A 24,954-nucleotide genomic window follows, 5' to 3' on the forward strand; every position below is an offset into this window, starting at 1 on the left:
AGTATGTATACTCTCGCGCTCGGGCAGAGTGGTTGTACATGGAGGGCAACATCCACGCCCACTTGGCACGACTCCACACCAGGACAAATTGTGACTATTCCCCATCTAAGCCCGTGCCCAAGACTCTTCGAGCGGAGTGCAGTTCCAGTAGTTCCGCCTCACACAGAGATTGATATGAGGATTGTCTCATGGAACATTCACGGCTTAGGGGGACCTCAGTGCTTTCAGAGATGAGGCATCCTTAGAGGAGAGCTGCATCGAGCTATGGTGGGGGGATCTATCGACATTCTTTTCCTTCAAGAGCACCATCTTACTGAGGGGCGTACCCACCGCTACGCAAAGATTCTACCAGGCAGCAGTCATACTTTTTGGTCTCCATCCTTCGTCCCTTCAGGGACGCACGGAGGAGTCTCTCTCTCTGTCAGTAAGCAGCTTCTTCCATCTGTGACAAGATCAGGAGTCATAGTTCCAAGACGTGCTCAAACGGTTATCATTGTGATTGGAGAGGATAGCGTTGGCTTCCTCAACATTTATGCCCCGAATGCAGCAGCAAGTAGAGCTATCTTTTGGAGCACTATCCGACAGGCCCTTCCCCAGGCTGATTTTTGGTGCATGGGCAGTGACTTCAACATGATAGAGGCAGCAGAGGACAGACTTGGAGGTGGCACGGCCACTGTCTCCGGGGTAAAGTACTCTACATGGGAAGAGACGATATTGATTCTTAGGGGACAGGACCCTTGGCATATTCCAGAGTTTGGGCGCAGCCCTAGGAATCTTAGCTTTTCTCGATCGGATAGGCGGAGCACTGGCCCCAACCTCTCTCGGCTGGACAGGTTTTATGTTGACGAGTGGGCTTGCAACCATGGAGGCATGGTTGGTATTCTAGCAGGCACTACATTCTCAGATCATGCCCCAGTTATTCTGTCCCTTGAGGACCCATGGAGGCATGACAGACATGCGAGCTCCACGATTCCAGATAGCCTCATTCAGGACCCCAAGATTTGTAGCCGGATTGAGCAGATATGGAGAGCTTTTCCTCAGGATCTGCAGCGTGCAATTTGGATGAAGGCCTTGGGGAGGTCAATATTTTCTTGCAAGAGGCAGCCTACAGTAGATTGGAGGGATTTCAGGAGCAGGAGAGGAGTCTCAGGAGGGGCCTAGCCTCTTTACAGCGTCTTCAGGAGAGTTCCCCGGACAGCCCATGGATTGAGAGTCGGATCGCAGCTGCCTGCACGGAGATCCGATCCATTGAGGAGAGGAGGGTGGAGTATAGATACCATGCCAAGGCCTCATTCTGGACTTAGGCCGGTGATAGAGTTACTGGAGACTTTTTTGAGATAGCCGGCCCGCAGAGGAGGAGAGACGGTATTCGCAGGCTACGTGGCCAGGATGGAGTTATTGTTTCCGATCCCCTGCAGATGAGAGCCATTGCCACGGATTTCTTCCAGTCTCTTGAGTCTTCTCACTGGTGCCCCATTACCCCCCAGGTGATGGATGCACACGAGAGAGTCTAGAGACACACGAGAGAGGTGGTTCCCCCTCCCTTCGGTCTTTCTTATTGACCCCTTTCACTGCAGAGGAGCTGCCGGAGACGGTAAAGGCATTACCCAGGGGCAAATGCCCGAGGGCAGATGGGCTTCCTACTTCTTTCTTTCTTCACCATTGGAATCTCATGGAAGGTGGCCTTCGCGCTGCCTTCAATGAGATTATGCTCACAGGTGACATGCCAAAGAGGCTCACAGAGGGCTTGAAACATTTGATTCCCAAGGAGGGTGGTGACAGATTGGAGATCCGACAGTGGAAACCCATCACCCTTCTAGGGATGGCCTACAAGATTTTGGCCAAGGCCATCAGCAGGCGATTTCAGCCTTCCCTCCCAGACTTGATCCATGACACTCAGATTGGTTTTGTTCAGGCTCGGAGTATTTTGGACAACATCATTACCTTTTGGGAGGCGACAGCTTCAGCCAAGATGCGACTGCTGGACCTCATTGTGCTACTCCTTGACTTTGAGAAAGCTTATGATAGGGTGGATTGGAGCTTTCTAGAGGGCACTATGAGCCGGATGGGATTCCCCATAGAGTGGATTCGTGGAGTCTCAAGACTTTATTCAGCATCTCACAGCCAGGTTCTCATTTAGGGAGCCCGAGGCGACAAATTCCCCCTTTCCTGCTCGCTTCAACAGGACTATCCTCTGGCACCGTACCTCTTTCTATTTGTCGCCGAGGCCATGAGTAGTTTTCTCTCCACCCAAGAGACCGGACTTCAGGGATTGCTCCTTCCCCTCCGCACGTAGGAGGAGCTGCTAGACTCAGAGTTTGAAGATGACACAACAGCCTACCTTGCTAGAGATGATGGGAATCTCCACAGATTCGCGGAGGCGATAGAGATTTTATGCCGTGCATCAGGAGCACAGATCAACTGGCACAAGTCATGTGGTTTTTGGGTAGGCTTATCACCCACCCCGACTTGGCGACCAGTTGAGGCTTTCCAATGGATCTCGAGGGGCATTCCAGTCCGATACCTCGGCTGCCACGTTGGCATTGATGTCTCTCCCGAGCAGCAGCTTGCTCCGCTTCTTCTGAGTATTTGGAAGAAGCTTCTATACTACAGCTTGGCGAGGCTATCCCTAGCAAGCACAGTGGTGGTGGCGAACCAGGTATTGCTAGCCACCATGTGGTACATCACCTCGTGTTGGGCCTTTTCTCAGGCTTGTATTGGCCAGGTACAGCGTTTGATCCGGAACTTCTTGTGGGCCAGAAGTGATGGGAGGCCAGCCAGGGCCAAGGTGGCATGGAGAGTGATCATTCAGCCACGTAGCACAGGGGGGCTAGGTCTCATTGATCCACCTATACAGAGTCGTGCCCTGTTGGACACGTTGATTGTCAGAGGACTCCAACCCGGTGGTGAGCCTTGGAAGGATTTCCTCTTGGCCCGGATTTCAGCCTGCACTCTGAGCCTTGGAGGCCTCTGGCCGCAGAGTACTAGATGGATCTTCACAGAGATGCGAGCCCGTGGTTTTAGTCCTACCTTTGAGGACAGATTCGCAGCCAATCTACTTCATGCTTGGGATCATCTCAGGCCAACCCTCAGACAGATTGTTCCAGTGGCCTCAGAGAAGCAGCTTCGGCAACCTTTGATCTGGAACCCCTTGATCCGTTTACCCAGTGGCCACATGCTAGGGGCCCGACCGCACATATCCTTGGGCGCCTTGAGCATGGGACCAGCCAGATCTCTTGGAGTTTGGGTTGCACACAAGCAGTTACCTCAGGAGGAGCAGGAGAGAGGCCTGACAAGGATCCGGGGTAGAGATAGGCTCAACATCGACATTGACTCAGCTATTCCTCCGGAGTGGCTCGCTCCTATTCCAGACCCAACCCCCTTGATGTGGCTAGGCGTGTTCACCAGACACGATATTCTCGCGGCGGTCTATGGAGCAAATGAGGACAGTTGTCTGCTCACTTTTTCTATTGGATTACATGGCAGATTAGAGAGATCAAAGCAACCCTTGGAGGATTTCAGAGGCTGCACGTTGCAGAGGGTGAGGGTGATTGGTTTTCGAGCACGTGCATGGCACATAGATCCAGCACCGGCCAAGATGGCCAGGGAGAGATTTTGGCAGTTATGGATTTGGGAGTGCCGACCTCTGTTGCAGTGGGACCTTGGAGAGTGGACGTGGCATGATCCCACAGATCGGGAGGAGACTCTGGATGCCCCTTTCTTTGCATATACAGCGAGGCTCGGCCCCACGATCCAGATGTTGGAGATAGATGGCACACCAGCAACAACAGCACACTAGCAGTAACAGGGCCTATCACAGCACTTCCTTTCAGATTTCTAGAAGAGGCTTTGGGACAGCTTTCAGCCGAGGAAGATCGCTCTCTTCCTCTGGTTGACGGCACATAGGAGTCTGGCAGTGGGTACTTGGCTAGCAGTCGGAGGGCGGTCAAGAGCTTGCCCAAGGTGCGGCCACCCCCAGGAGTCTCAACGACATTGCCTTTGGGATTGCCCAAAGGCTCAGCAGATTTGGCGCAGATTCGATATGGACAAGGCATCGACCCGGATTATCACTTAGGGTACTGTCGCTTGGGCCACCAAGGCTAGAGTGGTCAGGACTTACAAGGAGGATGGGGGAGGCCATGCCCTTCAGGTCTCCCACCATTGTATTGCTGCAGGTGTTGGGCGTCCAGGCTCATGCCATTGCTAGGAGCTTTGGAGTAGCATAGCAGCCTGGCACATTTGGCGTGCTAGATGTAGCGAGGCCATCGAGGGTACACACACTCCGCCGACTGAGATTATCAGGAGCATATGGCTCGACATCATTAACTGCATGGTCTGGATGCTGACCTTTCGATTAAGAGCATCTACGACTGGGTTATGCTTACCAAGGATGTACTCGATCATTCCTCCAAATTGTTGGAAGATCTGACTCCATCTGGCTTGCCGATCACTCCATTGGGCACTTGGCATGGTTTGAAGCCACGTAAATGCTTGGTGGTCTGTTTTGATTGTGAAAACTTGTCCATAAAGGAAAGGCTTCCAATGTTTGAGCGCTATGATCACACCCAAAGGCTCTTTGTCATAAACCGAATAATTCTTGTCGGCGACATCCAACTTTCTACTATAGTAGGCCACGGGTCTATTGTCTTGCTGAAGAACTGCACCTATGGCTACATTGTTGGCATCGGTAATTACCTCAAAAGGTTCATCCCAAGATGTTAACTTCAAAACAGGCGCTTCTGAGGCTGCACAGAATGCATCACGCGCCTTGCCTGTAACTATGACTTTTTGTCTACGAGTCTTCACCCCCTTGAGCAAGTAGGTGAGAGGTGCTGCAAGGTTGGAAAACTGGTGAACATGAGTGCTATAGGCTTGGAAAAGACCTACGAAAGAACGGATCTCTTGGGCGGTTTGAGGGATGTCCCAATCCAAGATCTCTTGAACCTTTGAGGGGTCCAATCGAATCCCAACGGAACCGCTAATATAGCCCAAGTATTAAACCTCTATAATGCCGAAGATAGACTTTTTCGCGTTGATGTAGAGCACATTATCTCACAAAAGTTGCAAGACTTTCTCCACATCTTTCTCATGCTACTCCGCAATAAAGAACGGATCTCTTGGGCAGTCTGAGGGATGTCCTAATCCAAGATCTCTTGAACCTTTGAGGGGTCCAATCGAATCCCAGCGGAACAGATAATATAGCCCAAGTATTAAACCTCTATAACGCTGAAGATGGACTTTTTGGCGTTGATGTAGAGCCCATTATCTCACAAAAGTTGCAAGACTTTCTCCACATCTTTCTCAAGGTAACTCCGCAGTGACTGAGAATATAAGTATGTCATCAAGAAATATGAAAACACACTTACCAATGAGAACTGCAAAAATCTTGGACATCATTTTATTGAAGGTTGCGAGTTCATTGGTAAGCCCAAAGGGCATGACTGCGAGCTCGTAGTGACAACACTCTGTCCAGAAAGTTGTTTTTGGTATCTTTCTTTCTTTCTTGAGGTTGATCTTAGTGAAAAATTTAGCACCGTCTAACCACTCCAAAATGTACTCAATCCTTGGCATAGGAAACTTATTCTTAATGGTGAATTTGTTTAATGCATTGTAGTCTACAAAAAGGTGTGCAGACTTGTCATTCTTTTGGACAAATAGGATGGGTGCAGCAAATGGTAAGGAAGATGGCCGAACGAATCTGACTCGGAGGAGCTCAGATAACTACTTTTCTAGCTCGCCCTCTAAAGATAGGTGAACCTCCTAGGAGGTTCTAATCTAGGGACCAAATCGATATGAAGGTCCTCAAGACGGGATGGAGGGAGAATGGGCGGAAGATCGTCCCTAAGCATAATGTCCTGATGTCTAGATAGGAGGTCTGCTAACTATGGGACTGGAGATCAAGATGAGATAGCCACTATCGAAGAGGTAGAGGCTGTCTAAGGACGAACATAAATCAATGCTCCTTCCGCTTCCCTCTGCGGATAGCTCGTCGGGCCTGGAGATGAGAAATCAACAGAATGCCAAGAATGCTTCTATCCCCACGAATCATGACGGGCTCAGGAAAACCTTTACAGATAGTAAAAGTGTCCTGTCCCCAATCGAGAATAGGCTCATTATGACAGAACCATTGGATTCCTAATATCATGTCACACCCCAAAAGAGGCGAGAATGAAATCTCGTTGGAATGATGCCTTTTGAACTACAAAGGCAAACTCTTATGCCTTTTGAGATATGTGGGTGCGGAGACCAGGTGTGAACTTGTCCACATCCAAATGATATGGCACTAATGTACAGCTCATTTTGGTAGCCAACCGGGGAGAGATTGCGTCCTCAAAACTGCCCATGTCAAATAGGACTACAAACTGGCGGCCCTTGGCAGAGCCATAAGCTCGGATGAGGCTTTTCTGTGCAGCATCGCTCTCACCCTCCTGCTTAGCATGAAATACCACGGATGGCATAGGATACATAGAAGATAAAAGCTGAACTGCGTTTATGGTAGTAGGCAAGGCTAGAGGTGTCACGTGCATCCCGCACTTGGATGCCACGTAGACATTTCTGTACAGAAGGTGCAGGACCTGGGGTGGTGAACTGGTCCCATGTGAGCCCAGTCCGGGACGAGTCAGCCAGGGATCCATCTCAGTCGTCCGAGGTCAGGTGTGCATTGTCCTGCACATGAGTCCAAGGTCAAGTGTGCACTGTCCTGCACATGAAGCAGTGCCAGTCTGCGCTGTGAGTCTCCCTCTAGAATGATGTCAGTGATTCTGTGTATCTGGTATGGTACCGGATGCCAGATCACTGAGTGGTTAGTGTTTAGAACATGGCGCCAGCCAAAGGGCTACCCCAAATCTTAGTGTGGGCATGGGAATGGTGTGCAGGAAGGCCCAGGTTGAACCCACCAGCCATGGAGGGGCTGTAGGACAGCCCTAGGGCAAGAATAAGGCGAATTCCAAGAGTTTACAGCCTTAACATGGCTGTAGGGCAAGTATGGGGCAGCCCATACAAGCTGCCCAGCCCTTGGGATGTGTGCAAAGGCCTTGCCCAGCCATTGGATTTCAGGCGCATCACCTTCTCAACCTCTAGGGAAAAACGCAGCATTTTTTGGGATTTAATTCAGCATTTATTGCTGGATTTTCACAAGTCGGGGGACTTTTAGGCTGGCTGCCTAGATGTATACTGGCCGACTGCTCATATTGAGTAGTATAAATAGCCTAGCCCATGTTCCCATTCAATCATCTCATTATTCACCAAGAGCTCAAGCAAATCAAGGGCTAGACAAGCCAAGGGAGTTGCCAAGCAAAGGGGTGGAGAACTGAAGGTCAAGGGCAGGGATTTTCCAGCCAAGAATTATGTATTTTCTTTTCGGATTCACATCATTCTAATAAAGCAAATACACCATCCGTGGTGGGGGCCCTACAGAGGGTAATTGGGACCCAATACTGTGTCCTCTCCATCTCTCCCTCTCTCTCTCTATTTTCTGCACTTCTCCTTTCAGTTTGTGCGTTGATTTCTGTCGCGAAAAGAGTGCTGAATTTTGACTATTGAAGTTACCGATTCTTCTCCGAAGCTTCCACATATTACAGTGGTATTAGAGCCTACTTCAAGTACAAAGATTCAGCAAAGAAACCAGAATTTTTTTTTCTCACTCGTGTGGTTGGTTTTTAGACGCCGGTGGACTACCCCTTTCGGAGTGACTCCTGTCCCTCGAAGGACGGTTGGTTTTTAGCCTCCGGACGTCTCCCACACAAATAGTGGATGGTCAGATTGCATTCCGGAAAGGAAGTGCATTTTCCTGCTATGGCAAGCTTTGACAACGAGAGAGACCAAGAACCATGGGACCAGAGTGCACCAGGCAGCCCAGCTAGGGCACCAGGCTTGAGTGTCACAGACATGTTCCAACAGATGATGCGAGCAATCGCAGAACAGACAGCCAAGTTGGATGAGCAGAAGGCACAGATCTTGGCTCTGGAAGAGCGTACCCGCTCTCGAGCGTCACGTTTTCCATCTCCTCCTCCCTCTCCTTCCGTATCCCAGATTCCAGATCCTCGTCACAGGGACCCTCTAGCAGGGTCACAGCCGCAGCCAAGCTCTTTGCTTGAGTTGCAGATTCGTCAATTGGAGATCCGACAACGAGAAGACGAAGCCATGTGACGTGTGGAACACGAGCGTTACCTCAAAGCATTGGACGCCAGATTGACACCGACGGCGCCCTCGAATCATTTTCTCGAGAAAATGAACTTCAGTAAGTATAATGGTAAACTCCATCCCACAACTCTTTATTCATGGTTACATCAATTTGAAGCTTACTTTTCCGCAGTTAGAAAAACAGATACTGACAAAGTGATCTTAGCCAGTTGGTACTTGGAAGGTGAGGCCATTCCTTGGTGGACTCAGTGGACTCATGCCCACACCAGAGCAGGTATGGCAGCTTATGTGTGGGACGAGTTTGTCCGCAACCTTAAGTAGCGGTTTCTACCGCCCCACTACCTTGAGCGACTCGAAGACGAGCGCGTTAGAACGCGCAACCAATCCTTCAGTTTGCCAATAGAATTTCGACTTTATGTCTGCAATTAGGCTTATCTGATACGGACAAGAAAGGGCAGTTTTTGTATGGCCTGGACACGCAAATCCAATGGGAGGTGCATATGTTTAGGCCAGCCACCTTTGAGGACGCACTCTCGCTTGCGCGGAGTGCAGAAATGAAACATAATGGTGGCAAGCCCAAGACTTCCCAGTCGGCTTCTCCCAAGGCTACCGCCTCAGGGGGCAAAAGCCAAAACCAGACGGGGTCTTCCCCAGGACAGAGCCCGGGAGCCTCTGGCTCCAAGAACTCGAACAATGCGTCTAAGCTTACTCCTGACCAAAAACCGGAGGCAGGCAAGACAGGTGACAAGTTGAGTGCTGAGGAGCTTTCTCAGTACAAGGAGGGTAGATGTTTCTTTTGTCATACAAAGGAACATACTTCTCGGGATTGTCCGAAGAAGGTTCCAAAGCCCGCCGCCGCCGCCTCCACAGCTTCCGTGGTGAGCTCCGCGCCCACACAGACCCCAGCAGCTACCCCTAGTTCTTCAAACTCCGGTGCTTCAGTTCGAGCAATTATTAGCCAGGAGCTCGAAGATAAGCAGAAGGGCGCCCATGACCAAGAATATGAGAGCAGCGAATTGCTCAAGTCCTTTGGCTACATAGGTGGCCAGAGAGTCTACATAGGTGGCCAGAGAGTCATCGTCTTGTTTGACAGCAGCAACACGGAGGATGTGGTCACGGAACAGGCCGCTAGGCGTGCCCGTTTCGATCTGACTTCAATGGACAAACAAGTTGAGGGTTTTAGCACAGGCATGACAACGAGCGTCAAGTATGAAGCTCTAGGTGCTAAGTTAGTGATTCAAGGCATAGAGTTTGTGCGTGATTTTATGGTGGCCACTCTTGTAGGAGCAGACATAATTTTGGGTATTCGGTGGTTTCACAAGTTTCTTCCTGATGTCAGGTGGGACAAGCACACGTTCCAGATCAATCGGAATGTGTCAAACGCCCCAATGACCATTAAGTGTGAGCCAGGAATTCCGAACTTTCCGATCATAAGCCACTTACAGGCTAAGCGAGCAGTCAGGAAAGGCACACAGTGTGCGATGATCTACATCCAGACAGCCCAGACGGTGGCCAGTGCTTTCGAGAAGTACTTGGTTCTCCATGAAAAATTTCAAAAGATTTTTATTCGGGATAGCCTCCCTCCCCAGCTCCCCCCGTCCAGACCGGAAGACCACAAGATAGCTCTCCTCCCAAGCTCAGAACCCCCGAGCAAGTTTCCGTATCGCCTTTCCAAGGCAATGGAATCGGAGTTGGACCGCCAACTCCAAGAATTGTTGCAATCCGGCTTCATCCGCCCCAGCGTGTCGCCATTCGCAGCACTGATCTTATTTGTCAAGAAGAAAGATGGGTCTGCCTCCCAGTCCGAGTAAGCGTAATACGCAGTGCTTAACTATTGTTGATAGGTTTAGCAAATTTGTTATGCTTATTCCTTGCAGGGCCAATGTGACTGCCGAGGATGTTGCCCAGTTGTTCATTCGGCATAGGTACCTGATTGGCGGGATTCCTAGAACCTTAGTGTCAGACCCAGATGCCAAGTTTACCAGTCATTTTTGGAGGGCATTGTTTGATAATTTTGGTACTAAGTTAAATTTTTCCAGTGCATTCCACCTACAGACGGATGGCCAGACAGAGATATACAACCAGTTGGCCTTTGATGTGCTGAAGTGTTATGTCCACGATCAGTAAGGTAAGTGGGAATCGTATTTGCCTTTAGTTCTAGCTGTTTTGAATGATACTTTTTCTTCAGCTATTGGCATGACTCCATATGAGGCAGCGTTTGAAAGACCTTTCCAGTCGTTGTTAACCAGGACTTGGTCTTCAATACCGGAGGCGAACGAGGTGACGAAGTCTTACCACGAGATCTTAGAGTCAGTAAAAGACAGATTGGCTAAGAGCAAGAGGCCTGCACTCCATAGGCCAATAAAGACCAAAGAGATATGAAGTTTTCGGAAGGGGATTGGGTTTATCTTCGGATTATGAAGCAAAGATTGAAGCAGGTGGGCAAGCGATGCCCAAAGTTGTCTTTCAGGAGCTTCGGACCTTTTCCCATCAGGAAAGAGATTAATGAGGTGACTATGCAGTTAAAGCTACCTCCGAGTTGGACTATGCACGATGTATTTCATGTCAATTGGTCAGGTCCAACCCCTTCAGAGGTCAAAGACGAAGCGGAACCAGACATTGTGGATGAAGCAGAAGTTATGGTTCCAGAACAGATCCTTCTGCACCGTTTCAAGCATGGCTCAGGCCGAAGACTACGACAATTCCTCACAAAGTTTCAGGACCGAGGAACCCATGAAGCGGTATGGCTCGACAAAGAGTTTTTCGAAGACTATCCGGCGTTATTGACGGATGATTTGGAGGCTATGCATCTTCCGTCAAGTTAAGCAGAAGGGGATGTCACGTGCATCCCGCACTTGGATGCCACGTAGACATTTCTGTACAGAAGGTGCAGGATCTGGGATGGTGAACTGGTCCCATGTGAGCCCAGTCCGGGACGAGTCAGCCAGGGATCCATCTCAGTCGTCCGAGGTCAAGTGTGCATTGTCATGCACATGAGTCCAAGGTAAGGTGTGCATTGTCTTGCACATGAAACAGTGCCAGTCCGCACTATGAGTCTTCCTCTAGAATGATGTCAGTGATTCTGTGTATCTGGTATGGTACCTGATGCCAGATCACTGAGTAGTTAGTGTTTAGAACAAGGGGCCAACCCATAGGGCTACCCCGGATCTTAGTGTGGGGATGGGAATGGTGTGAAACCACCCCCATGAGGACCAGGAAGGCCCAGGCTGAACCCACCAGCCATGGAGGGGCTGTAGGACAGCCCTCGGGCAAAAAAAAGGCAAATTCCAGGAGTTTACAGCCTTTACATGGCTGTAGGACAAGTATGGGGCAGCCCATACAGGCTGCCCAGCCCTTGGGATGTGTGCAAAGGCCTTGCCCAGCCATTGGAATTCAAGCGCATCACCTTCTCAGCCTGTAGGGAAAAGCGCAGCATTTTTTGGGATTTAATTTAGCATTTATTGCTGGATTTTCACAAGTCGTGGGACTTTTAGGCTAGCTGCCTGGATGTATACTGGCCGACTGCTCATATTGAGTAGTATAAATAGCCTAGCCCATGTTCCCATTCAATCATCTCATTATTCACCAAGAGCTCAAGCAAATCAAGGGCTAGACAAGCCAAGGGAGTTGCCAAGCAAAGGGGTGAGAACTAAAGGTCAAGGGCAGGGATTTTCTAGCCAAGAAAGGTCAAGAATTCTGTATTTTCTTTTCAGATTCATATCATTCTAATAAAGCAAATACACCATCCGTGGTGGGGGCCCTACAGAGGGTAATTGGGACCCAATACTGTGTCCTCTCCACATAGTCACAGGGGACGGAGGGGACGGCAGCTTGGAACGCCGGGACGGCGATTCGGGACGGACCAATGACGGGGACGGACGGGGACGGACGGACGTCCCCCACGTCACGTTTCTCACAGGGGATGGCGATGGGGATGGGGACGGCGCAGGGACGGGGACGGCACTGTGCGGGGACGGCAGAGAGCCGTTGCTCGTCGTTTTTTGCCATTGCACCTGCCGTTTTTGGCCATTGCACTTCCCGTTTCTAACCGTTTATGGCTGTTGGCTCTTTGAAGCTTGGCCCTCTCGCCCTTGAGGCTTTCCTCTCTCTCTCTCTTGCCTATCTATATAAGAACAAGCCTCTACAAGGCTACAAGCACACACAAGTTCACAACTCTCAAGGCTCAAGCTTCTTCTCTCTTCCAACTTCCAAGTTCCAAGCTCTAAGCTCTCACACAAGGCCCGCGGGCCACCGCCCTACTATCTAGATTCTAGAATCTAGACTCTCTCTCTCTCTCTCTCTCTCTCTCTCTCTCTCTCTCCATAGTGTACCCCTCCGTCCCACATGATATTGTATCCCCTCACTATATTCCACTCACCTCCATAGCGTACCCCCCCCCTCACTATATTCACACCCTATAAGGGTTTCTGTTTACCTTCCATTTCCAGTTTCATTTTCTAGGTGCCTGTAGTATCATCTTTATTTTTCATTTTCTGGGTTTTTTTTTTTTAATCCAGACATTGTATCAGATCCACCATGATGTAACTTTTGGTCTCATAGGTCATTATGGCCTTTTGAAGACGTTAATATAACATTTCATTTCATTTCATTTCTCTCTCTCTCTCTCTCTCTCTCTCAAGCCTCTTGAGTCTTGACTCTTCCAACTTCCAAGCCTCTAGGCTCTCTCTCTCTCTCTCTCTCATTCCTCATCCTCCTCACGTGCCGGGGCTTCTCGTAGAAGGACAACGGGATGGACATGGTGGGAGGAGGTTAACTACACCACATCCGTTCATGGAGGCGGTTCTCGGCCATGGGTATGCAAGCTTTGCCCGTACCGGCGAACGGGTGGCGCCGACAAAGTGCGAGCCCACCTCTTGCATGAGAGTGGGCATGAGGTGAGGTTTTGCATGAATGTCACGCCCGAGAAGAGACGGGAACTTCTTGACAAGCTTAGCGTCTACGAAGCGGTCGAAGCGACAAGAAGGACACCACGAGTGGCCGTGGATCCTGCGCGACGATGGGGAGAGGAACTCAAGCCTCTACAATGGAGTCATGTGGTGGATCGGGATCATGCACACCATCACCTTCACCATCAAGTCGGAATGTTACTCCATCCACGACACCGGCACCCTCCATCTCCACGGCCTCTCAATCGTTACGTGGCCCACGGCGACAATCTACACTTGGGGAGAATTGGAACCCCAAGTTGAAGGAGGAGGTGGATATGGCGGTGGCCCGCTTCTTCTTCCACGACCACATTGCCTTTCAAGCGGCTAGGTAAGTGCAATCGATCATTGCCAATTCATCATTCATGTTTTCATCATCCTAGTCCCCTTCCCATTAGTAAATTACTTTCTTGAATAGGTTGGAATACTTCAAGGTCATGGTTAAGAAGATTGGGGAGTATGGCTCAACCTATATGCCCCCCTCATCCGAGAGCTTGCGCACTACATTGCTCGAGAAGAAGAAGCGCATCGTAGAGCAAGCGGTCGACAACACAAAGCGGCAATGGGAGAGGAACGGAGTCTCCCTCATTGTGGATGGATGGAGTGACACCCGCAAGAGGAGTATTCACGGCATAGTTGCATATTCCCGCGGAGAGATGTACTTCATCTCATCTCATGATGCATCCGACACTGGGAAGAGCGCGGATGTGCTTGCGGCGGAGCGGGCTACCACCATGGAGATTGTTGGTCCCGAGCATGTAGTGGGCTTTGTTGCGGATGGGGAGCCTTCCAATAGGGGGCGGGAGCTATTCTCCAAGGTATGTATGGACATGTCACAGTGTCCTTTTGTATGGCTCATTGCCTAAACAACCTCCTCAAGGACATCGGGGCATTACCATGGATCAGCCCGCTCATTGAGGAGGCCAACACCATGGTCTCCTTTGTCCTCAACCACCAAAGACTTCGGCATGAGTTCAACAAGAGGTCCTGTCTCTCTCTCCTCAAATATTCCGACACCCGGTTTGCCTACAACTTTCTCATGTTGGGCCGGTTGAAGGATTATAGCGGTGCTTTGAGGGGGCTTTTCCTTCGCGACGAGTTTGTCGCCACGCAAGAGTCCCATACAAACACTGGCCAAGAGTGTAGGCTACGGGCGGATGACGCCTCTTGGTGGGAGCGTGTGAAGACCACAGATGCTATGGTGAGGCCCATAGTCCACCTATTGAGGATTGTAGACGCTATGCAACCATGCATAGGCAAGGTCTACGAGGCCATGGATCGCATGATAGAGAAGTTGAAAGACTTCGTGCCTGACGAAGACAGATACGAGGAGATCCATGCCTTGTGTCTAGAAAGGTTGAATTCCTACTACTCTCCATTGCATGCAGCAGCTTATGTGGTGGACCCAGAATTCCAAGGCAACAAGCAGGAGAGCGACCGGGAGGTGAGCGCTGGAGGGAGGATCATCTTGGATCGTCTTGTGCCTGATGCATCGGTTAGGCGCAAGATCAGGGACCAACTTTCGATGTACACATCATTTCATGGCTCCTATGGCTGTCATGATGCACAGGTCGACCGCTCCAAAGTTGGTGCTACTCTATGGTGGGAGGACTTTGGTTCAGATGGACCGGAGCTGCAGCAGCTTGCCATCCGCATACTTAGCCAGGCCGTCAGCTCCTCTTGCTTGGAGCAACTTTGGAGTACCTACAACCACATTGCCTCTAGGAAGAGAAACCGACTCGGGGTAGAGCGTGCCAATGACCTTGTCTTCGTCAGCACGAACTTGCGAATGCTTTGCAAGAGCATGACCAAGAAGGCAGATTCCTTCACCGAGTGGGAGATGAGTCAACAAGAAGAGCAGCAAGAGGATGAGGTGCAAGAGCAGCATGCCAGTGAGGATGAGACTGAGGATGAGCTTGATGCTTCTTTGGCACAAGCTACCCATGACCATGAGGCGAGCACTTCACGTGGATGATCATTCATGGATCATGATTCATGGGCCTTTCTACTTAGCTCTAGCCTCTAGCCTCTAGTCTTCAGCACTTTTTTATCATTGACTCATTTGAGTCCATCCATGTATTCTGCCTTCTTAAGGCTTAGTCCCGACTCCTGACTCTTGAGTCATGACTCATTTTGTATCTACTTAATTATTAATATGACTCAAAAGCTTACCATTTTAGTGTAAATTTGTGCTCATTTTGATGTACTTCCAAAGTAGAATAAGTGTAGAGTAGAAAATTTTTTAAAAAAAGTATTTTTTGAGTGTCGTTCCCTCCCCCGTCCCCGTTCCCTACTTATGGCCGTCCCCCGTCCCCGTCCCCGTCACCGTCCCCCGTCCCTTGTGACTATGCCTCTCCATCTCTCCCTCTCTCTCTCTATTTTCTGCACTTCCCCTTTCAGTTTGTGCGTTAATTTCCGTCGCAAAAAGAGTGCTGAATTCTGAGTATTGAAGTTACCGATTCTTCTCCGAAGCTTCCGCATGTTACAAGAGGAGCAAGAGATGTTGTGGCAATTGTAGAAGAAGGTGTTTTGGAGGCTTACTCCGCTTGCCATTTCTAGCAATCCTTCTTACCATGCCCAATGGCATGACAGAAAAAACATATGTTCTCTGACTAGTACTTCCTTTGGTCCTCTGGAGGAAGATAGCCTCCAGTGATACCTGCTTTAGCCTTTTCCTCAGGGGTTTTCTTAGGCTTAGATTCCTTATCCTTCTTACCTTCTGAACTAGAGCTAGAATTGCTGTCCTTATTAACATCTTTAGAAGATGCATTACCTTTCCCTGGCTGCGCAGCTAATTGCTATTGCTGGGGTTTGGTACTAGACTACCGTTGCTTAGGCTTGCCTCCGTTAATTTCTTCATTTTGACCCACAGTCAAAGCCCGATCATATGTGCTGGGTTCAAAGTTACGAACTGTGAACCTAATGTTAGAATCTAATCCGCGAATGAATTGATCCATCTTGGCCTGCTCAGATAACCCTAACTGTTGTGCTAAAGTTATAACCTTACCAGAAAACTGAAGCACAGGTGACCCGTTCTGTCTGAGTCCATAGAACTCATCTGCCAAGTTGGTCAAATACTAGGGAGGGAGAAATCTAGTCTTAAGGTCATGGACAAAGGTATCCCAGCGAAAAGTTGTGACACCTGTGGTTGGGTCTGTATGAAGACTAGACCAATGCTGCCACCAAGTGATTGCCTCACCCGTAAGGTGGGGAGTTGCTACGTGGACTCTATCTTGAGAATCAATGATCCTAGCTGAAGGAAAATGAGCAGCAGTAAATTGATGAATAAACTGATTAACAGCTAAATGATCACGCTTACCATCATACTTACTAAGGTTCGGTTGAGTTCGAATTGAAAGAGTGCACAGCGCGGAAGCAGAGTGGCACTAGAATGTGCAACAGAGAGTGCAAGAGAGAGAGAGATATGGAGAAAACTATGCTGAATATACTGAAGCAAAACAGTCCCAAGCAAGAGACACTACAAGTCTCATAAGTGAGGGAGCAAAATATGTACAAGACTGAGTGAAACAAGAGAGGCCAGCACCCACTATTTATAGTGAGGGAATGCTGGCCGACTGGAGCTGATAAACAGGCCGACTAGAGCTAATGGACATGGTCGACTGGTAAATGCCAGAACATACAGGTCCACATATTACATGGGCGACTTTTTCTTTGGCAGACTTTTTCCTTTTTTTTCATGGTTCTCGCATCCAGTTATCCGTGAATACATATACTCATTCTATACCCTTCAAGTGTTTTGTAGACATTTAATATATTATTCTTCCTTTCTTATAGTTCCCCGAAATTGGCACATGCATCCATGTTGGGGATGATGCATGTGACATCTTGCAAAAACAATTCAAGCTTGTTTGGAAGGAAAGAGCCAAGCAGTTATCAAACTGCTAGGCATGTCAAATTAGTACCAATTACACAGTTCTATTTAGTTACAAAATATGGCACCAAAGAGACTACTATTGCACCTTGGACCAGTCTGCAGATACCATTTACCCTCATATCGCTTGAAATCACCATCAACCATAGAGAAGTGGAGCTCACTGCCTGTCTCCTGTAGATCGTAGAAAATCAAACCCCCGTACTTAACAAAGGATATCTGTTAAAGTTCTAGGCAATCTCATAAATTGAACTAAAAAACTCCATAAAGGAGAAGTGCGCTTTACCTGGTTTGGAAACTCTTCCAAATCCAATACAACACGGGCTTCGATGTTCCAATACATTGTTCTCTGCATTCCCCGTTGTAACAACCATATACGCCCGGGATATGGACAGGGGATCTTCTCACTGACACCATCACAAACTTACAGATATGTTAAAAATTTAAAATCGGACATGCATTGTAGACAATAATGACCTAGCATGCTGAAATGTGTATCTGTGAAGTGAATCTTGTGTTGCAATGAGAACATCCTTGAGCTGTTATTCTAGTTCATTATCGGACACATGCCAATGCCAATAGGTGTACTTGTTAAGTGAAACATGTGTTGTGACCTAGCATGCTGAAATGTGTATCTGTGAAGCGAATCTTGTGTTGCCTTGAGCTCATATTACAGCTCATAAGGCATAATGGCATGTGTTACTCTAGTTCATTATCGGACACATGCCAATGCCAATAGGTGTACTTGTTAAGTGAAACATGTGTTGTGATCTAGCATGCTGAAATGTGTATCTGTGAAGTGAATCTTGTGTTGCAATGAGAACATCCTTGAGCTCATATTATAGCTCATAAGGCATAAGGGCATGCATTATTCTAGTTCATTATCGGACATATGCCAATGCCAATAGGCGTACTTGCTAAGTGAAACATGTGTTGTGAAAGCATGTGTGCTGCATATTAACAACAAAACTCACCTGCAAACTAGGTTAGGGATGAACTCGCTGAGCCGTTCATAATCTGTCAAGACTTCCCACACGTTCTGAGGGCTGGCTTCTACCAGAATGCTGGCCATGATTCGTCGCTCTCTCCAAGAGACAGTCTCCACATGGCATTCTGCACTATTTTTGGACTTTCTGACGTCATGGTCATCCTGTAAGCTCTTTCTGACATCACCATAGACATCATTATCATCGTGCAAGCTCCTTGCACTAACATCATGGCCATCTTCATGTATGCTTGATCCATTGCTCTCTTCCTTCAATGTTTGGCCACAAAAACCTCTGCCAAGCCTTTTTTCTACATGGAGGTTTGTTCTGTTGAGCTTGGGGAGACAGCTTCTTCCGTTGAAGCGGGCGTGTGTCCAACATATATGCCACTCCCTTGGGCTTCCTAGGCCACCTACCAGTGTAATTCACCCAATCAAATGTGAGCGCTCTTTGAGCACCGTCTCGCAAATATTTAACACTCGTAACAGTTATGAAATGGAAACAGCACAAGACAAAGACAATGCTGAAAATGAAACTTTGCACAATGACACCACACTAGAAAGAAAGATATATTAAGCGTCTACTAAAGACCCAATGCGCCTATGAGACCAAAGTGGTACAATAATGTCCATGGCATATCTCATCATGGAATGGAAAATAAAACAAAATGAAAACATAAATATAGCTATCTCACTGGGGTAATACAAAACTGTCCATGGAAACTCGTCATGGAATACTAAGAACATAAAAATATGGGAGCAACATCAGCTCCGAGTAGATGGTATACCACTCTCCAAAATGTCAAGCATGGGGTTGACGAGTATGGCCGAGAGGTCTCCCTCAACTATGTCACGTGGAAAGGTAGCTCGATGGCGGTGGAGCATGTCCTGGATCTGGAGCTGATGAGGTGATCGTGGCCGACGGGGGGGTCGAGGGCGTCGGGCACACTAGAGTGCAGAGGCTCGGTCCGAGGTAACTCCTCTCGAGCGAGGTAGGTCCAAAGCAGCTCGTGCAGGGTCCACAAGATCCAATGTCGGTTTCCTCCACCTGAGAGAGAGAGAGAGAGAGAGAGAGAGAGACGCAGGGGCAGGTGGGGAAAGGGGGGGGCGAAGAGAGAGAAATGAAATGAAATGAAATGTTATATTAACGTCTTCAAAAGGCCAAAGTGACCTATGAGACCAAAGTTACAACCATATGACATCTGATACACTATGGTTGTAACTTCAAAAGGCCAGAGAGAGAGAGAGAGAGAGAGAGAGAGAAAGAAAGAAAGAAAGAAAGATTTTATTAACGTCTTCCAAAAGACCGAACTCGGCCTATGAGACAAATCGGAGTACCTGTATGGGGTATCCTCTGTCATCCCAACAAAATGAAAAAGTACTGAACAAAAAAAAAGCTGAATCTGGGTGTGCGGGGGATGGAGCTCTACTACTAGGAGAAAAATGCAAAGCTATATGCATGGAGTATACAATCATGATATGCAACCTAGCTAGCTCCATCCTGTACCATACTGGGGGTATAGAATGGTATACATCAGTGAAGGGGGTGTCCACAGCTCCCTGAAGAACATGCCTGGGTGTGCTCTGAAGCGAGCCAGTCGCTCCGCACCCTCTCTGTGAAACTGAGCTCTGATCTCTGTCATCTCTCTCTGGTATAGGCGTGGTGTCCGAAAGCCAGGTGCCCTCTGTCTCCTGCGGGCTCTAAGTGTCTCTGCTCTCTGGAGAGTAATTCCCTGCCGTGTAGGGGCTGGGAGGGGGATGGATCTCTGAAAAAATGCAGTAATCTGTGTCTGTCTCCCCCCCTCTGGAGCTGTCTGAGCCTGTAATAATGTCTCTCTGTGGCGCTGTATGTCTAGAATGTATCTCCCCAGTATGCGCTGGTCTGCTGCCTCAAAGATCTGGCGTAGGGAACGTGGCTCTCTGAATAGAATGGGATATCTCTCTCTGATGGCTGTATATGCTCTGCATCTGCATACATAATGCTCCTCACTCTCCACCTCCTCTCTGCACAATCTGCATACCCTCTCCTCTCGGGGGATCCGTGCTGCTCTGCCAGTCTCAATCTCCAATCGGTGTGATGAAACTCTGAGTTGACCAATAGCCACTCGGGAGCCGTGTGATAAAAAGCCCTCCATGTATCTAGGCCTCTCTATAAATCCATCATCAGTGATACTCATGAAGTGATCTCTGTAGTATAGCATCTTCGGTGGAAGAGGCTGTGTAGGCGATATCCATGTCTCTCGTGTATAGAGCTGCCATAGATCCTGTCTCAATACTCTGTTCCTCTCACTATGAGAGAGACGGATATGTGGTGCATCCCTATCATACTGGAATGGTGGTAGATGATCCATGTCTAGGCCATGCTGTGAGAACCAATGTGTGACCTGTGCATACCATGATCCTCTGTCTCCTGCCTCAGCCAGCTGTCTAGATGCCTCAAAAGCTCTGTATGACAATCTGTCCTGTGGCATCTCTCTGAATCTGTCTAGCAGGCATATAGTCTGAAATATGGCCTCTACCATCATAGGAGGCGCAGCAAACTCTGCTCGGATAATGTCATGAGGTACTGACGGTTTGCTGCGTATCATGCGTGCCATCATGAGGGCCTGTGGTCTCTCTATCTGTGTCCACCAATGGGTAGCAAGGCCTGGCGCCCATACCGCTGCTCCATACATCAATGCCGGTGTGACTAATGTGTCAAATAGCCACCCCTTCGTCCGGGGCTCCTGAAAATGCGCCTGGTGGCATTGTCTCTCTAGCATAGCCAATGCTGCATATCCCCGTGTCAATCTAGCTCTGGCTGCTGAACCCATGGTGAAGCGTGTGGCTGCTGCAGAGAAGGTAACCCCTAGGTACACGTATGATGTCACCACCTCCACCTGGCATCCTGCGAGAGTAAATGTCAGCTGACTCCTGCCCTGTCTCGATGTATGAAAGACCATAACCTTGGTTTTCCCAAGGTTCACAGTAAGACCCCTCTGTGTGCAAAAATCATGGAGTGCATGTAAATGCTGCTGTAGACCACCTGGAGACTCAGACACTAATACAATATCATCAGCATAGAGCATAATATGTACTGAGGTACCTGCTAAATCAACTCCATCTCCGCCTCCCCGTGTAATGAAGTCAGCCACCTCATCAATGTATAACCCAAATAGCGTGGGGGAAAGTGGGCATCCCTGCTTCACACCAATGGTGCTAGCAATAGTCTCGGACATGCCTCCTGGACATCTGACTCGCCCAAAAACCTGCTCATATAATGCATAGATGCCCCATGTCATATCTGCTGGTATGCCAAGAGACTGCAGGCGCTGAAAGAGCCTCTCTCGTGGTACTGTGTCAAATGCCTTGCGGAAATCCACGAAGCAGCAATAGAGCTTTCTCTTCCTCACTCTGGCCTGATCAATCATACATCTCAAAGTGAATACATGGTCGGTGGTAGAGAAAGCTCTCCTGAAGCCTGCCTGCCCTGATGAGCGTAAACCTGCTCGCTCAGCATATAAGCTAAGCTCCTGCTCCAGCACTGCACCATACAGTTTGGCCAGCACGTGGCCAACCATAACCGTCCTGTAGTTGCTCGGATCGAGCATATCCCCTGTTTTGTGAATCGGCACAATGGTATGCATCGTCCACTCTGCACGCAAACCCTCTGCTAGTGCCCTGTTAAACAGGTGTGCAAGAAAAGGAGCTAAAGAATCTACTGCATATATGAGATGCTCACCCTGCAGGCCCATATGGTCGGCGGCCCGTCCATGCTGTAGGCGGCGGATAGCTTCCTGTACCATCGAGTGGGTAAAGAAGCTAGCTGTGGTAGGTCGAGGCTCCTGTGGCTGAGGTATAGGTGGCTGCTGTGGGGCATGGTATAGTCCCTCTGCATATGTGTGCCATGTCTGTGGGTCTGCAATAGGTGTCGGGGTCCGGGGCTCTCTAAAGTGCCGCCATGAGACAGGGCTATCTCTACTCATGAAGAAATGAAAGATCTCTAGCTCCTGTATCTCTGCGAAGGCCCGCCTTTTGCGGCGAGTAAGTCTCCTCATCTCTCTCCTCGACTCCTGCTCTGTGATGGCTCCCAAGGCTCTCTGTATGCGCAGCCGTGAGTATAGGGCTCTGCACTCGTCATCATACCATCTGTTCTGGGGCATAGTCCCAGGTCTCGCAGGCTCTCCTGAGTGTACACGATGTGGGAAGCTCTGTAATGCAGCCGTGTGTAGGAGTGATGCGAGCTGGGCTGTAATGGTATCCATAGGTGCCAGGGGATCCATGAGTAGGAGCCCATCCTCTACTCTGCCAGTGTATATGTCTGCCATGTCATGTGTGAAGTAGATGGTAGTGTGTGGCGTCGGTATGTGGGGGGCCAGTGATACTGGTGATCCGGCTAGTGAAAATGCCAAGTACGTATGATCTGCCCCAATAGGACGAGGTGGAATGGAGAATGAGGTGACAAGCTGTGATGCCTCCAAAGACCCCATAATGTAGTCTACTACCGTGCCTCCGGTCCGTGTATGACCCCCATGTGGAAAGCATGTCAGCCCTCCTGATCCCGGCCACTGTAGCATCCCGTTATAAATAACGAGACGATGCCTGGCTCCCAACTCTAGTAAGTGGTCCCCATAATGTCCTCTATCTGGTCCAGTGTCCTCTGATGCCCGACTAGCCCCTATCTCCTCTGGATCCACAGGGTGGAGGATCTCCATGTCATCATAGTCATACACCTCACACTGTCTGCTCTGTGTGTGGGCATTGAAGTCGCCCGTAAGAAATACTTCCCCTAGTGTAGAATAATGCATAATCTCCTCTGACAGACAAGTGTATGGCGAGGCTCCTGTCTCCTCCTCCTGTGGCATGTCCTCTGTAATGACATAGGATGATCCTGATGGAGAAAAGTAACATAAAGCTATGTATATAACCCTGTCCTGTGAGAGCTGTAAGCTGATCCACATGTATCTAGCCTCTGGATCCTGTGCTACCACTCTCAGTCTCCCCTGTAGCTCCCGTCTGAATAGGACTGCTACTCCCCCCGACCCTCTCGAGGTACCCTGGCGTGTGGTCCTCCTGTATGCTGACTCCCACTGGAATCCCTCTACTCGAGGTAGCCCTCTCTCTGGGCTCTGATGTGTCTCTGTCAGAAGTATGATGTCTCTCCCCACCATAACATGCTCCAGTCGTCCAGGCTGCACCCATAGTGAACCATTACAGTTCCATACTGCCATGTGTATCTCTGTCAGTGGCCTGGTCTGTGTCCCATAGACCCCAAACCGCTAATCCATGGGCCGGCCATCAATGATGACCCGACCATCTCGATAGAAGGCCTTCTTGCCTTCTCTCCTCGCGTGTAAGACTCGTGGCATGCAAGTCCTCCTATGCTCAAGCTGCATCCTCGTGAGATCATCATCCAAGAAAATAGGAGCTCCCTCTAAACCCCGTAGTACGAGAGAGAGAGAGAGAGAGATATTAACGTCTACGAGAGGCCAAAGTCGGCCTATGAGACAAAAAAAATAATACAACTGTGTTCTTCCGGTCATCGGAAGACAAGAAACAGCAATTAACGGAGAAGGCTAATCAAACCACAGTCCAAATTTAATTCATTTTAGTCTCTCCCAAATGAAAATAAAAAAGATAGAAAGAATTATTACAAAACTAAGGGTAGCAGATAGGGCATACGCACCACTGAAGATAGAAAGAATCATCACAAATCAGCTGGCCATAACTTAAACGAAAATTTCACAAATGGAAATTTGCATGTCCGCTAATATGGCAAAAATATATACCTGGATGAATTCATCACATGCCCAAACTCATCACGCCAATGTATCCCTTAATATAATAAATACTTACAATCAAATAGTCAATTGAGCTAATGTACAAAAAGGAGAAAATTGAGAGAAAAACAACAAGAAAATTGAGAGAAAAGCAACAAGAAAATTGAGAGAAAAGCAACAATAAATCCTATGCAAAGTCCATAAACATGGCCCAACTCGTAGATTTGGAGGATGACAAGGACCGCATCGTTCCCCTAGCAAGATTTGTGGTATAATTGCATGTATAGGGACGGAAGGCACAAGCACAAAAAATGATCGATAACATGCTCTCCTTCAAGGTGTTTTACAAACATTTCCACCAAGTAACCCTCAACCCTACACCCTCTAGAATGATATGGGCAGAGTACTAGTGAGGTAGGTAGAATTGATATACCATTAGTATGCGACTCCTTCAAGTACAATACAAGAACTTGTGATCCTAAGGCAACTCATTACAAGAGAATAGCAACCATGTGCTTCCCAAATGATACATCTACAATCAACTTTTGTGAGAAGAACACCAAGGGCAACGAGGTGCCCACGCCTCACTTAAGAAGGTAACTATGAGCTCACCCCCTATCCTCATCATCTAAGATACCTTCTACTCCCAAAGCCAAGGTAATACCACCATCCTCCAAAGCACCACGACATAGTGGGTTCTCAGGGGACTTCTTGACATCATCAAGTACCAAACGGGAAGAAATCAAGGTTTGAATCCCAAAAAATCTCACCATCAAGCGTCCAAGCCTACATCATCCAAACCCCATCACATAACTTGCCAGACACAATGCAAGAGGAGACCACAATACCAAAAAACCTCCTTAGGGCCCAAGAGTTTTATGATTGTCACCATTCCATCCCCACTGTGCAAAGCTTCCATGCAAGACTTCGAAGAACTCCTTCAAAGGCAATCATCTCATGGGTTTAGAAGCCCAAGGCAAAGCTGTCTAACATCGTCAAAGAAGTCGAGAAAGTAGTCCCACAAGAACGTACCGCCCTCTGCAAAAAGGTGTCTGCAACCAAACATCACTGGAGATCAAAAGCCACGCAATGACATAAGAGTTAAAAAGGTCCAAGGGATAGCCCCAGAAGAACGTTTCCTGTTGCATACACTTGCATATCACATTGAAGAGATTCCATGGGCTCCACTATCATGACATCTAAGGACAGTAGCTCCCAGCATCCTCCCAC

General features: G+C 48.7%; 1 protein-coding gene across 2 annotated transcripts in view; it reads right to left on the reverse strand.

Moving 5' to 3' along the window:
* LOC147635809 (uncharacterized) overlaps nt 1–24,954 on the reverse strand; it is a 131,904-nt gene that overhangs the window by 86,298 nt on the left and 20,652 nt on the right. The window contains exons 1-4 of one of the 2 annotated variants that reach the window (XM_086803237.1): nt 18,754–18,957; nt 17,955–18,378; nt 17,267–17,387; nt 17,069–17,154 (exon numbers count right to left, since the gene is read on the reverse strand). In XM_086803237.1, the coding sequence (XP_086659363.1) occupies nt 17,069–17,154; nt 17,267–17,387; nt 17,955–18,378; nt 18,754–18,850 (728 nt within the window). In that variant the 5' untranslated portion in view covers nt 18,851–18,957. Of the gene's footprint in view, nt 1–17,068; nt 17,155–17,266; nt 17,388–17,954; nt 18,379–18,753; nt 18,958–24,954 lie in introns of those variants that run through there. The other variant, XM_086803238.1, reaches the window with a different exon arrangement.

This window comes from Cibotium barometz, chromosome 9 (assembly GCF_041138505.1).
Source record: "Cibotium barometz isolate CiBa-2024 chromosome 9, ASM4113850v1, whole genome shotgun sequence".
Lineage (NCBI taxonomy): Eukaryota > Viridiplantae > Streptophyta > Polypodiopsida > Cyatheales > Cibotiaceae > Cibotium > Cibotium barometz.